The following is a 12,956-nucleotide window of genomic DNA, read 5'->3' as shown; positions in this document are numbered from 1 at the left end:
CTATGAGATACGAGACAGAAATAGTTCTTGAATGCTGCAAAAAACAGCCACAAATTAAGCTAGTTCACTCGGGGGGGGTCCAGTGGATTTGAAACCAGTATAGACAGGAATGTAAAGAGCTTCTGGTCGCACCTTTTCACTTTCAGCCAGGTGAGTCGTTCTCTTCCCTGCTGGTTTTACCTTTTGTATTTCATGCCCTCCTGAGGATGATCCTCTCGTGTCACTGAGGACCAGAGCAAAAAACCAGCGTCGCCATCTTTCCGCATCCCCTGTTCAGCCTTCTGATTGGTCGTTTCCTTCCTGGTTTCAGGTGATCGGCTTCTTCAGTCAACGTCTGGAACAGGCTGGGAGCGACCTGTCGGTTGAGCGGGTTCAGGAGGTCATCATGAAGGGCGCCCAGGCCCTGCCCACCGACAGACTGAAGGTAAATCACACACACGTCCATCGGACTGAAGGTGTTCATCCTGTCGGGGTGGTGGAGGCAGGAGAAGAAAGGAGAACTAATCTGTGTGGATGGGTGGGGGTGGGGTGGGGGGGCTGCTGGGAGGCGAGACAAAAGGCTGAAGCCCACGTCTGTTTAGCATGAAAGCCCGTCTCCATCCCGTCTGCCGTACCGCCACATCCCAACATGGAATGACATGTCAAGGAGACGGGGACGAGGGACTCGGGGACCCTTAAGATTGGCAGGGGGGGGGGGCTCCCGACACTCCCGACGGGTTGGCTAGCCCCCACCCTTCCCAGCTCTCCTCCATTCATCAGCGGAGGAATATGTAAGCAGCCGTCTCCTCGCCGGCGCAGGCTGCGATGCATTTATCACTCCAGCCGAATAGAGACGGCGTCCGACCGAAGGCGTGTTCATGTGCGCCCCCCCCCCATGCAACAACCACAGATTTACACCTGTAGCACGCTGTGCGTCCCATTCATCAGTCTTCTTTTGTGCGTCTCACGTGGACTCTGATTCGTTACATCCTGTGAGCTGCAGAGCGCTCAAAGGCGTGGCGGCGGCTCACGGGGGAGACGTCCCGCCATCGCGTGCGGCCATCGCTCAAACCAACATCCGTCCGTGGCCGCCTCGAGCTTCCCTTCGCGTGTGACGTCAGGATGTTGAGAAGCTGCGTTAGCATCCCGGCGCTAACCGTCGCGTTTAACAGTAGTACGGTTCGTGTCTTCCAGGCTACACAAATAATAGAAATGCAGTTTCTCAATATTTCCCCGTCAGTAACGCTCCTGGTGCTGCGTGAGGCGGTCTGAAGTACCGATCACTTAAATGTGCCGGATTTAGCAAATGCTCTGTTTGACTTGTTCACCGTTAATGACTGAACCAGCAGGTCGGCACCCCGGGTCGGTTTGGGCTTTTGTTGACCCGCCTCTGTTTGGTTTTCAGGGAGGATCTTCGAAGTGAAATATTGATCTCAGCCGTTGACAGTCGAGCCGATCCAGACTCCCGTCTGAGGCCGAGCCTCAAAGGCGTTTGTTCAGAGACGGGGATATGCAAATGAGGTGTGACCTGAAAGAAAGGCCTGAGCGGCTGCTAAATGCCCCGGGGTGCCCATCAGCCCCTCTGCATTCAACCGTCGCTGCTGCGTGTGTCTCGGGATGTCTGCGTCTGGAACGAGTCGCTCAGCCTGACCAGCTGAAATCCGCCTCACTGCCTTCTGACTGTTGTCGGGGGGGGGGTCTCCAGCTGTGACTCGGTACCTGAGTCTTTAGCTCTGATGCTGCTCCTCCCCCACGGAGACGACACAGACGTCCTATCCCAAGTGATCCCAGGCTTTAATATGCATGAGCTGCTGTCTGCAGTTCACCTGTAGGACGTCACCAGAGTCATCAGGGTCCAACCTCTGGGGACCAGAAATGTCCAACTGAGACGCAACACATCCAGATGTTTGAGCGGCTGCAGCTTCTTGTACTGCAAACGCTGCTTTGATCCGTTTGGAAAGCAGGCGTTAATGATCAGAACCTTCGTGTGTGTGTGTGTGTGTGTGTGTGCGTGTGTGTGCGCGTGTGCGTGTGCGCGTGTGTGCGTGTGCGTGTGTGTGCGTGTGTGTGTGTGCGTGCGTGTGTGTGTGTGTGTGTGCGCGCGTGTGCGTGTGCGTGTGCTATTTGCTCCCTCGCTGCATTCCTCTCTGTCTGGCCCGGCTCTGAAAGCCGTGCAGAGACGGGACGGGAACATGGAGTCCTGGTCTGGAGATATGAGCCCAGCCAGTCGGTCTGTGTTCAGGGCGAGGGCCCGACCCACCAGGAGCCAGAACTAACTGATATGAGACTGGGCCAAGCGGAGCCAGACAGCCAGGCTGAGAACATGACGGGGGGTGAGAGATAATACTCGGGATGGGATGTGTCATGCGGAGATGCTCCGGTGGGAAGAAGGAAGTTTTTGTTGTGATATCAGGACTTCCTTCTCCGGAGGATAACTGGGTGGGGGGGGGGGGGGGGGGTCAGCTGAACAGAGCCCAGTTAACCCGTCAAAGGTTCCATCCACGTCCCTCCAGGCTGACGAGAATGTCACCCTGTCGTTTGTCCATTTGTAGATGTCAGAAAGTGAGAAAGGGCTTTTGATCTGGAGGAAATCTGATCTTCCCAAACGTGATCAAGACTCGACACGAACGCTCCGCCTTTCATTCAATCACTTGTGTGTTAGCTGTTAGCGCCGCGTTCAGGGTCCGGAGGACAATCCAGCTGTGGTTTGCAGATGAAACCACGCTGCAGCGTTATTTGTTTGCTGATTAATGCTTCTTTTATCTCCGTGCTGTAATTAGCATCGCGGTGCGGTTCATTTATGGCGCCGATTATAGCTCGCCACTCATCCTCCCAGCTGCTTGTTAGTTTGTTAAAACCAACACAACAATGGCGTCTCCGACATAATTACAGCTGGAAGCGGGATCCGACCCCCCACACACCCACGCCTCGGGTTTTTACTGAAACACAGGTTGCCCTTTTCAGAGACGCTGAATTAGAGCAACGTTACACAAGATGCTAAACTTACTGCGGCGCTGCTTTTATTTCCTGGTAAATTGTGATCCTGAAAGACGGAGTAACCGTGATGACGATGATGATGATGAATATATTTATATATGGGCCCGTCGGCTGCTCACAGCGTCTGCATTGTGTGGCCGCATCACAATGGCGGCGCGGCCTGTGACCCGCCGCGCCGCCGCCGGTGTCATTATGATACCAACGACTGAATAGGCCCGTCTGGGAACAACGCAGAAAGGCGCTCAGCGTCCGCCTGTCATCGCAGACTGATTATTGGCTGCATGTGTAGACGGGGGGGGGGGGGGGGGGGCATAATGAGGACGAATGTATTATTCATCTCCTCCCCTAACTACCTGCTGGCAGGTGTGCTTCTAGCAGGTCGCACCAACGATCAATGGTGGATCAATCGTGTTAATGACCTGTTTTGTGTGTGAACAGAAGTTCCCGGAGCTCAAGTTCAAGTACGTTGAGGAAGAGCAGCCCGAGGATTTCTTCATCCCCTACGTCTGGTCGCTGGTCTTCAACGCCGGAGTCGGCCTCCACTGGAGCCCGCACGGCATCGAGCTGTTCAGCATGGACTCCGGCTGAATCCGCGGCCGCCGGCGTCTTCCTCCACCACGTAGAATAAAAGACTGGCTCTGTGTGTGTGTGTGTGTGTGTGCGCGCGCGCTCTTTATACTACGTGCACGCTGTTTGGAAGTGCCTCAACCTTGTACAGAATTGCTCGTATCATAAATCCTCCTCGTCTGTGGTGAAGCTGCAGCGTCCGACCTTTATTCCAGCGAGGAGCTCAGGACGCCGGCCAATCAGACGCGTTTAACGAGAAGGTCGTACTGAAACACACCTGAGAGCTCAGGTGAACCTTCAGAGATGTCCATGAGTCTCAGCGTCGTCTCCCAAAAAGCTGCGTTGTGAGTCATCCCGTTAAGCGTTTTATTTTGAAAGGCGCCGTTCTCTGAGTTCGAGGGGTTTTGTAGAAACAGTCGTTCCCCCGTTCTTTTGTGGCCACCTTCAGTAAATATAGAATTAGTGTAATTAAAGCTTGATTTAATATTAGCAGTCAACATTGCTTCAACTTCACTGTTGCTTCCACCCCCCCCCCCCCCCCCCCCCCCCATCCCGTCTCCGTCGTTCTGACGGTAACCCGAGGCAAGAACACAAACAGGACGCCATTCAACTTCCGGGCCCGTTTTGCATAATTAGTTGCCTCTTTTTCTGAATGTTTCTTTTTATGTGTCTCTTTTTATTTTAAGTAACACACCAGCAACAAAAAAAAGACTCGAGCTTGAATCGGTTGGCTTTGCTTCCTGTGCTAAGCTAACCCAGCTGTTAGCGGTCGCCTCATATTGATCTTCTCATCCACCTGCTCCTTTGAAGCACCTCGGGTTCCGGTTGTGACCCAAACTCCAACAATAAAACGAGGACGTTTTGAGAGCGGGTGTCGTGTGAGGCGTGTTTCCTTTCCTGATCCATTCATCGATTGAGACTCCTCCTGCCGTTTGAGATTCCGGAGCGGTTTCTGGGTTTGTTGGACTCGGTTCTTCTCTATTGTGTTGATTTTCCTTCCTGAAATTCTCTCCTAAAATGAAAATGTTTGATGGAAATAAAGGCCCGTTTTCACCGCGGGGTCGTCGGGAGGTCGTGGGTGGGAGTGGCCGTCCTCTCCCTCGCTACCTGCTTCCAGCTCCATTGTGGTGCCAGATGGTGGGGGGGGGGGGGCTGTTCCTTCGTAATGTGGGGGTCACCTTACCGTCAGCTCCAGTTTCAGGTGCCGGCAGGACGATGCACGGAGCAGGGGATTCTGGGAGGGGTAGTTTATTTTGTTTAGAGCCCACCCCGGCCTCTGCGCGACCCCTGTGCGACCTCTGTACGTGCCAGGCTACCGGCGCCGTGCGGGTCCAGATCAGCGTCTGTTGAATGTGCAGAAGTAGGTCGCTGAGCCCGGTTTGCTGAAGCGGCTTCGCTGGAAGTACCGCCGGTCCCTCGTGATGTGGAACTCATTAATGGGAGCCTAACGACGATGGAAGGTCGTTAGGCTAAATGGTTTTAGGTTTAGGTCACATCAAGGGGGGGCTATAAAAATAGATAACGCTATTCCACGAGTGTCAGTCCTCCCTACGGATCCTTCACAGGAAGGAAAATTATCTTCTGAATTCCCAAAGGGCCACAAGGAAGACAACGAAGATAGCAGCTGAGCTACGTTAGCTCCTCCCACTGACCCGCCCCTCTGCTGGCGCGGCGTCCTCCGTTTGACCTTTTCTTCCACTCCTGGTCGCCGTCTTTGACCTTTTAGACGGAGCTGCTTCAACAACGATGAGATGAAGTTGGTCTCCGGTGCTCTATGGATCCTTCAGTGACATTCGCAGTCCCCAGAGGATGGACCCCGCCGAGGGTGAAGACGTTTGTGCGTCGCTGCAGGACGGCTCACTTTAAACGTTAACAGTCGCCGATCCCTTCAGCTTTCAGCGCGTTCATCCGAGAATCGTTTCTTCTTTTCCTCCTTTGACGTTTCACAGACTGAACGAGGAATCAAAGGCTTAATGAACGATGAAGATCCTCTTCATCCTCCTGCTCATCACAGTTTTGTGTGATTTGTGGTCATATAGTCTTGCGTCTGCGTCACCGATCAATATTCTCTCTCTCTCTCTCTCTTCACGCTAATGCTTCAGATGAGCTTCCGTCTTGTCTCCATCGGTCAGAGGCAGCAGCTTCGTTCACCGTCGGGGGAAATAAGAACGCCGTTTCTTTCACACACAGCCGTGACCTTTGACTCCACTGAAAGGTCAACCTGTGAAACGGATCGTTGTAGTTCTGGCTGTTTGATTGGACAGCGTGTTCCTCGGCCCCTCCCCCTCTCCATCAGGAGCACGTCCCGTTCCGTTCTTTTTATTTTTGCTGTGATATTTACCAACGGGAGTGTTTTTGCTAATGAGATATTAGATCTGGGGTGAAAATAATCTCTAATTAAAGTCGTCCAATAGTGCATTGTTCTGATCCGGGCATTAATGAGCTCTGTGCTCCGCCCCCTCCCTCCCCTGAGCGCTGAGGTTCAGACACAATAAGCTTCTTTATTTGCGTGTGACCCCCCCGTCTGGAAGCCGTCTGCGCGTCACACGCTAGTAGCGGCCGGGCGGCGCTCTCAGCATCAGTCACCCTCCTCCGCCGGGTCATGTCCACTCACCCCGTCCCCTCCTTGGACACTTCTGGGTCCCGTCTCATGTCGATCCGATCACTTTGTCCATTTCAAAATGCTGCAACATGAGGAAGATGCTCCTAAGGTGACATCGAACCCTGTTCCTGACCCAAAACCGTGGGGGGCGTCCGAAGTCTGGCCCGCAGCGACGTCTACCATTATAATGGAATCTGTCCCGCGCATCAAACGTGCTCTCAGCCGAGTTGTGCTTCTTAGTGTCACCACTAGGGGCGCCACCCGTCTTTATTGAAGATCAGCTGCTTACTCCGAATGAATCAATAAAAGAAAATGCTGATCACTAAAGACCGAATCAAAGAACCGCGAGATAGAAAGTGGGCGTGTCTTCACTTAATCATTACTTTCAGGGTTCCGATGACTCGTTTCCTTTCAGACGATTTAATTCTTCTTTTCCAGTGAGGGGGGGCTCATAACCTGCTGTCCCGCACGTCCGCGCAGGCAGGGATCTGTGTGTGTGTGCGTGTGCGCGTGTCCTGTCGGGCCTGATTGTTCCCAGACCACCTCAGAAAGCTGCGCAGTCCTCCCGGCCGTTTGGCTCTGGCTTGCGCGGCGCCAGCGGGAATCCTGGGACAATGCGGTGATGACCCCCCCCCCCCCCCCCCCAGCACGCACTCTACCCCGCACGTCTCTCCCATCATCATTAACAACCCCCCCGCCCCCCAGCAACACTGGCTCCCTGGCATATTAACATACTGCTGTCTGTCTGGGGAGCAGAAGGAGACTGGGAGGAGGAAACGCATGCGGGGGGGGGGGGGGGTGTCTCTCTCCTGCTCTTTATTAAAATCTTTAAATGTATATTATTACACATTTTTTCTGGTGTCTGGTTTGTATGACGACATAAATTGACGGACCTGCCTTGAAGGCAACAAAGAGGGCAAATTTACTCGCGAGGATTTTCTGCTGCAGGCTCGTTTCTCTGAGTTCAGGTTATTTTACCCCAAGCTTAGTCTCGCAGGTACACGATCGATCGACACTCCCGAACCAAATGAAAGTTCTTAATTCCCACCCTGAACAAGGTCACGATGTTTACCGGAAATATCTCCGATCAATATAACAAAATATCGGTGTTTTCCTCCGTTGAATAATTTTCTTCATTTACACTTTTAGCATTTGTGGTTTAAAATAAATAAATTCGATATTGTTAATACAATCCTATTAAACTCTTTATTCAGGACAAAATGTTTTTACGTGTTTCCAACTTAACGGGATTTAACGGAAATAACGCGTCATCCCGTCTCGACTCGAAGCTTCTTCTGGGAAACGTAACTTTAATTTCCCATTTATTCCTCTCCCCCTCTCTGTGTGCGTGTGCGTGTGTGTGTGCGCGCGCGCGCGCTCTGCTTGATCTGTTGTTTGCGCAACACAATCACATTTCTTTTAAGCGACAGGGTGTCTAGACGCACACGTGACCGGGCGCGTCAATGCGCACTGGAGACGGAGCAAGGGCACCCGATCCATCCGCCTCGCTCCCCGACGGAGCGCATTTCTCCCCCCTCCCGAGGACTCTCCGGTTGTGCTCCTTCCACGCGCAGCCACCGGAACTTCGCGTGAGGCTCCAGGTTGGATTATCGGACTTTGAGGGATTCGGTTCACGGCTCCGGTGCGCGGACGGAACTCGAGGGTCTCCTGGCTCGGATTCACTCCTGGGTCGGAGCTCGTCTCTTCGGGCTCGTTTTTTTTGCCTTCAGACCCCCCCCCCCCCCTCTGCAGCGGAGCGGCGTCTCTAGTCGATAACGGATAATAATAATAATCAAAAAGCCCACGCCGGCCTCGTGGAGAGCCCCGCTCTGTGCGTCGGATCAAGGCTTCTGTGGATTAATCCTCCTCCGCTTTTTATGGATCTTTACGCGCGGCCTCGATCTGTCCTCGTTTCCACTAATGCGCAGAGGAGAGAGAATGTTTTGAGAAGGCACCGTTTCTTTTTTGGAAGGTTTCGGTTCACGGCTCCAACGCGCTCCGGTCCCTGCTGCGGGGGCTGCGCGGCGCGACCCGCAGAGGCTCGTCCCGGACGCCTTGCGTGTGATGATTTAACCCGGACACGCGGCTGACGGCTCCGTGCGTGGATCGCGTGGATCTGGCGGATGCTCCGGATTTCCTCCGCGTGTCGAGCTGCCCGGTTCTCCAACGCGTTTTCTCCGGCTGCGCGTCACCGCCTGGACTCGGATCCCGGAATCTTCATGATTTGCGGACACCATGCTCGTTTCTTAGCCGGGAAACCCTCTTCTCGTCCCGCATGTTTAGGACCAAACGATCGGGGCTCGTCCGGCGACTCTGGAGGAGCCGCGCGCCCGCGGAGGGCGACGGGGAGGCGGATAGAGGGACGCACGGCAGCGGGGGCTGCTGCATGGGCAAAACGGCAAAGGTGGCCAAGTCCAGCGCCGGGTCGGAGGCCGAACTGAAGGCGCTGACCCACAACACACTCCGGAAGATCAAAGAGAAACACTTGGAGGTGCTTTTGCAGGCGGTGGAGTCCAAAGGGGGGGCCCGAAGCCCCTGCCTGCTCCTGCCGGGCAGAGTGGACGCCAAAGTGGGTCAGCAGTCCTACCCCCTCCCGATGCTGCTCTACAAAGTGTTCCGGTGGCCGGACCTCCGGCACGGCTCGGAGCTCAAGCGGCTGTCCTGCTGCGAGTCCTACGGACCGGCAACCCGGAGCTGCTGTGCTGCAACCCGCACCACGTGAGCCGGCTGTGCGAGCTCGGTGAGTCGGTCCGCCAGAACCGGAACCAGAACCGGAACGTAGATCACAGCCGCGGTCGTTGGGTCAAATCAATTAGCCGCTGATTAGCCCAGTTGAGTGACGTCACCGCCTGGCCGGCTCGTCTGTGTGACGTCATGTTTTTATCTGTCATGTTTTATGGGTTTTTTTCTTCTTATCTCTTTTATGATCGTGTTTTTAAGAACCTAGAATCCGGTCCGTCTGGACAGTTCGGACCGGAGAGCAGCGCCGGTACCGGTGCCGGTACCGGACGAGTCTTTAACGTTTCACAATTGGAACTTCCAAAGTGCATCCCGGGTTTTATAATCTTTCCAGAGTGAAGTTTCCAGCGCCTGTGTGTGTGTGTGTGTGTGTGCGTGTGCGTGTGTGTCTGTGCTTACTTGGCGTCTCCTATCTCAGTCTGTCCCAGACGCTGATAGTGCCCCCCCCCCCCCTCGGCGCCAGGCGGCCCCGGTTTATCTGCCTGCCAGTGAAAGGCAATCGGCCCGCGGGCCGCCGGACGGAACCTCCTCCCAGAAGACGCTTTTTCTCATCCTCTCTCTCTCTCCTCCGTGCAGAGTCTCCTCCTCCTCCGTATTCACGCTACCCCATGGACTACCTTAAAGCGCCAGGTGAGCCTCGTGCGTTTCTACTCTCCTCAGCACACGCATGTTTGGGCCGACCCCCCCCCCCCCCCCGCGGTGCACCCGTGTGGGAGGCGGCTGCAGGTTCGGGTGGGATTCATGGTGGCGTTGGACTGGCGTCCGGGGCAAAGCAGCAGAGATACCCGGCGTGTGATTCCACCCAGGGAGGGGGCGTTTGTTTGCCCCCAATCAGCTTCCTGTCCCACATCTGTCCGTCTGCCCGCCCGTGCAGGGAAAGCCGGGAGAAAGTCGCCCTCAGCGACGGGAAGCAAACAGGAAGTCGTTGCCGCTGCAGCTGCGGATCAAAGCCGCCGTCGCTCAGTCGTTTTCAGGTCGCTTTCATGTTCCTGAAAAGCGTTTTTAGATTTCAGCCTCGTGTGCAACAGAGGAAACGTCTCTGTGAAGAAACCGGCGGCGTCTTTGTTCAGATGGAAACCCGAGCGGCGTTCCTCTCGTTATTCCGTACGGAAACAGACGAGACAGGAAACGCGTCTTCGGGTCGCGTCTCGTCTCTGAAGCGGACTTTTGTCACATTGAGGCCGATGAGAGATGAAGGATGCTCCTCATCTTCGCCATGTTTGTTTTATGCTGAGCACAATCACGTTAGCTCGTTAGCTAGCTGCTAGCTTGGTGTTGGAACTGGCCTACGTCCCGCCCTACTGGGAGACCGGGGTTAGCGGTGGAGAACGGAGCCACGTCGGAACGTTTACGGCGAGCGGCTCTCCGGACTCGGGGGCGACGCCAGAAACACTCGGACAAGTTCTCCTGATGCTTGAACAGGAGAAAGTCATTTTGGGTTTCTGTTGATGATTTATTGGGGGGGGGGTTGCTCTTCCTGGACCGGGAGCTTGTCTGCGCGGCGCTAACGTTCCCTCTGCCGCAGTGGATTATGGGGGATTATCGGGGCTGTGAGCGACTCGCCGTCGTCAGCGTCTTCATTAGGCATCGATTTCACTGGAATGATTGATGATCTCACAGCTGCTGCGTCGCCTCCTCACACACGCACGCACACACACACGCACACACACACGCACACACACGCTCTGCTAATTCAGCGTCTTCCTCTCCTTCAGACTCTCCAGACTCCGGACCTTCATCCTGTGACACCGGAGGAACGACGTACTCGGCCCCCGTGGGGCTCTCAGGTAAATGGACGTCCTCCTTGTCCCCGTCCTCCTTGTCCCCGTCCTCCTTGTCCCAGTCCTCCTTGTCCCCGTCCTCTCCCGTGCATTCCTCCCCACACACTCCTCCCTCCCTCCATGCTGACGATGACGAGGCAGTGATTCTGGAGGCCCCCGCTTCCCTCCGTAATAAAATAAAGACGCCAGGAGGAAGGAGGGCGGCGTGTTTACCCCCCCCCCCCCCCCCCCCGGCTCTTTGAACAACGCACCCCTCTTCTCTGTTTCCTCTTCTCGTGTTGTAATGGAAGACAAACACGCTTTGAGAATAAACGCTTGTAAAAGACAAGCGAGTGTTTGTGGACGCTGCTCGGGGTTCCTTTCTTCCTCCCCTTCGTCTTGCAGGACATTTCCTGTAGCTTTTCCTTTATGATCGCTTCGGTTCGCTCGTCTTCCTCGCCCAACGTCGTGTCCACGGGCTACAGAACAAGATGGCGTCCGCAAGGACGGGTTTGCTCCCCGGCGTCTCAGATGGTTCTTATTACCGAGCCTTTACGGCCTGTTTTATGTCTGTTGGTGTTGGCTGCCCGTTTCCCCCTCCTTTGTCTGGTGGGGGAGGGGGCTGGGTTCCTCTGTGTACGTGCACGTGCATGTGTGTGCGTTTCAGGTGCATGCACAGATTGTAGCCGTGATTATTGGAACAGACACCAGCCTCTCCTCCTCTTCGCTCCTCTTCAGTCGTCCTCATGAACTTTAAAGTCACATTTTAGACCAAGTTCAGTGAAACCCCAGAGCCCGAGTCCTGCCAGGCGTCCCTCCCTCAGCGAGGCGCACCCCCCCCCCCCCCCCCCCCGTTTTCCTTCCTGTTGAGGACGACATGGCAGCCAGCCGTAGGACGGGATAGGTAGGACGTCCCGGGGCGGGACGGGTGAAGCGTTTTGTCCTCGGGATTTCTCCGACAAGCCACAAAAGGCGGCTCCTCCGTTCCTGCCCCCCCCTCCCCCCCCGGGGGGGGCTGACAAAAGAAACATGGCCGTCCCGGAGGCCTGCCGCTGACCTTCTGATTCACTCGCTCTGCCCTTTTTATGTTCTCCTCCCGGCGAATGTACAGAAAGGAAGGGAGGCGGCGGGCGAAGACGCCGAGTCAGCGCAGTCGCGTCCTTGCTTTGTGTTTGCTGCAGTGGAGTTAAGAAGCCGCTGGCGTGGAGAAACGGCGTCGCCGGCCTCCGTTTGAAACTCATTCATCCCAACAAGCCGTCCAGACGGTGCCGAGGAGTCGAGGTTAAAGATAACGTCCTCCTGTCCCGTCTCCCCGTCTCTATTTATCCATCACGCCCCCTCCAGGCCGTCAGGGGTTACGTAAGCTGCGACAGCGGCAGGCGCAAATGCAAACCAGGCTGCCGGCCAGGCTGCCGGCTCACGTCATCAGCCTGGAACAGAGCGCCGAGCAGCGAGGAGCTGGACGACTCCGGGCCCGACCCCCCCCCCCCCCCCCCCCGGGACCTGGACACCGACCAGGACGGGGTCCGGACTGCGGCCATCAAGCCTCGGGCAGCGTCCATGTAGTGCACCGGGTGGTTGTTGTGTCAAATCCCTGCTGCGTTCCCTCCCTCGATCGGAGTCGAGAACCAAAGAGAACCAAAGAGAACCACAGAGAACCAAAGAGAACCACAGAGAACCACAGAGAACCACAGAGAACCAAAGAGAACCAAAGAGAACCAAAGAGAACCACAGAGAACCAAAGAGAACCACAGAGAACCAAAGAGAACCACAGAGAACCACAGAGAACCAAAGAGAACCACAGAGAACCAAAGAGAACCACAGAGAACCACAGAGAACCACAGAGAACCACAGAGAACCACAGAGAACCACAGAGAACCCCCCAGTTGTCGTGTAGCATCAGTGTGTGTGTCGTGGCGTGCCTGTTGGTGCCATCAGGGACTGGCCGGTGTGAAACCGGATCTGGCCGGGCTGCAGTGACACGTACGCACACATGCACTTTTTCCTCTCACACACACACAGATAGAATGACCCGGTGAGAGCCCTGGCGCACGGCCGACTGTCACGCAGGCGCTTCCTCCCACTGCAGGTTAAATTTAGGCGCCGTTGTATTCTTACACCAGCAGCCGGCAGACAGTCGGCCGGCCAGTCAGCAGGAGAGCCGGCCTCCGGCGGGGGCTCCGGCCTCCAGCGGGGGGGCTCCGGCGGATTAAGACGAGTCCTGGCTCGAGGAAGCTTTTACCTGTGACAGGAAGTGAGGTTTAAAGCGTGCAGCGCCGGGGCTGCACCGCAACCGTAGATCTCTTTTTGGA

The 12,956-nt window shown here is 55.6% G+C and overlaps 2 protein-coding genes across 2 annotated transcripts in view; both read left to right on the top strand.

Moving 5' to 3' along the window:
• Positions 1-4,067, top strand: part of dym (dymeclin) — a 9,583-nt gene extending 5,516 nt beyond the window's left edge. The window contains exons 9-10 of the mRNA XM_068753131.1: positions 311-424; positions 3,415-4,067. Of these exons, the coding sequence (XP_068609232.1) occupies positions 311-424; positions 3,415-3,564 (264 nt within the window). The 3' untranslated portion in view covers positions 3,565-4,067. The remainder of the gene's footprint in view (positions 1-310; positions 425-3,414) is intronic.
• A 4,353-nt stretch (positions 4,068-8,420) lies between these two features.
• smad7 (SMAD family member 7) lies at positions 8,421-11,063 on the top strand. The gene is given in 5 exon segments (XM_068753128.1): positions 8,421-8,823; positions 8,826-8,885; positions 9,461-9,514; positions 10,600-10,671; positions 11,050-11,063. Coding segments are annotated over 5 exon segments (603 nt in total).
• The last annotated feature ends 1,893 nt before the right edge of the window (positions 11,064-12,956 follow it).

Source organism: Brachionichthys hirsutus, chromosome 19 (genome assembly GCF_040956055.1).
Source record: "Brachionichthys hirsutus isolate HB-005 chromosome 19, CSIRO-AGI_Bhir_v1, whole genome shotgun sequence".
Taxonomy (NCBI): domain Eukaryota; kingdom Metazoa; phylum Chordata; class Actinopteri; order Lophiiformes; family Brachionichthyidae; genus Brachionichthys; species Brachionichthys hirsutus.
Note: the sequence above shows the minus strand (reverse complement) of the source record. Positions and strands in the feature narration are given on the sequence as shown.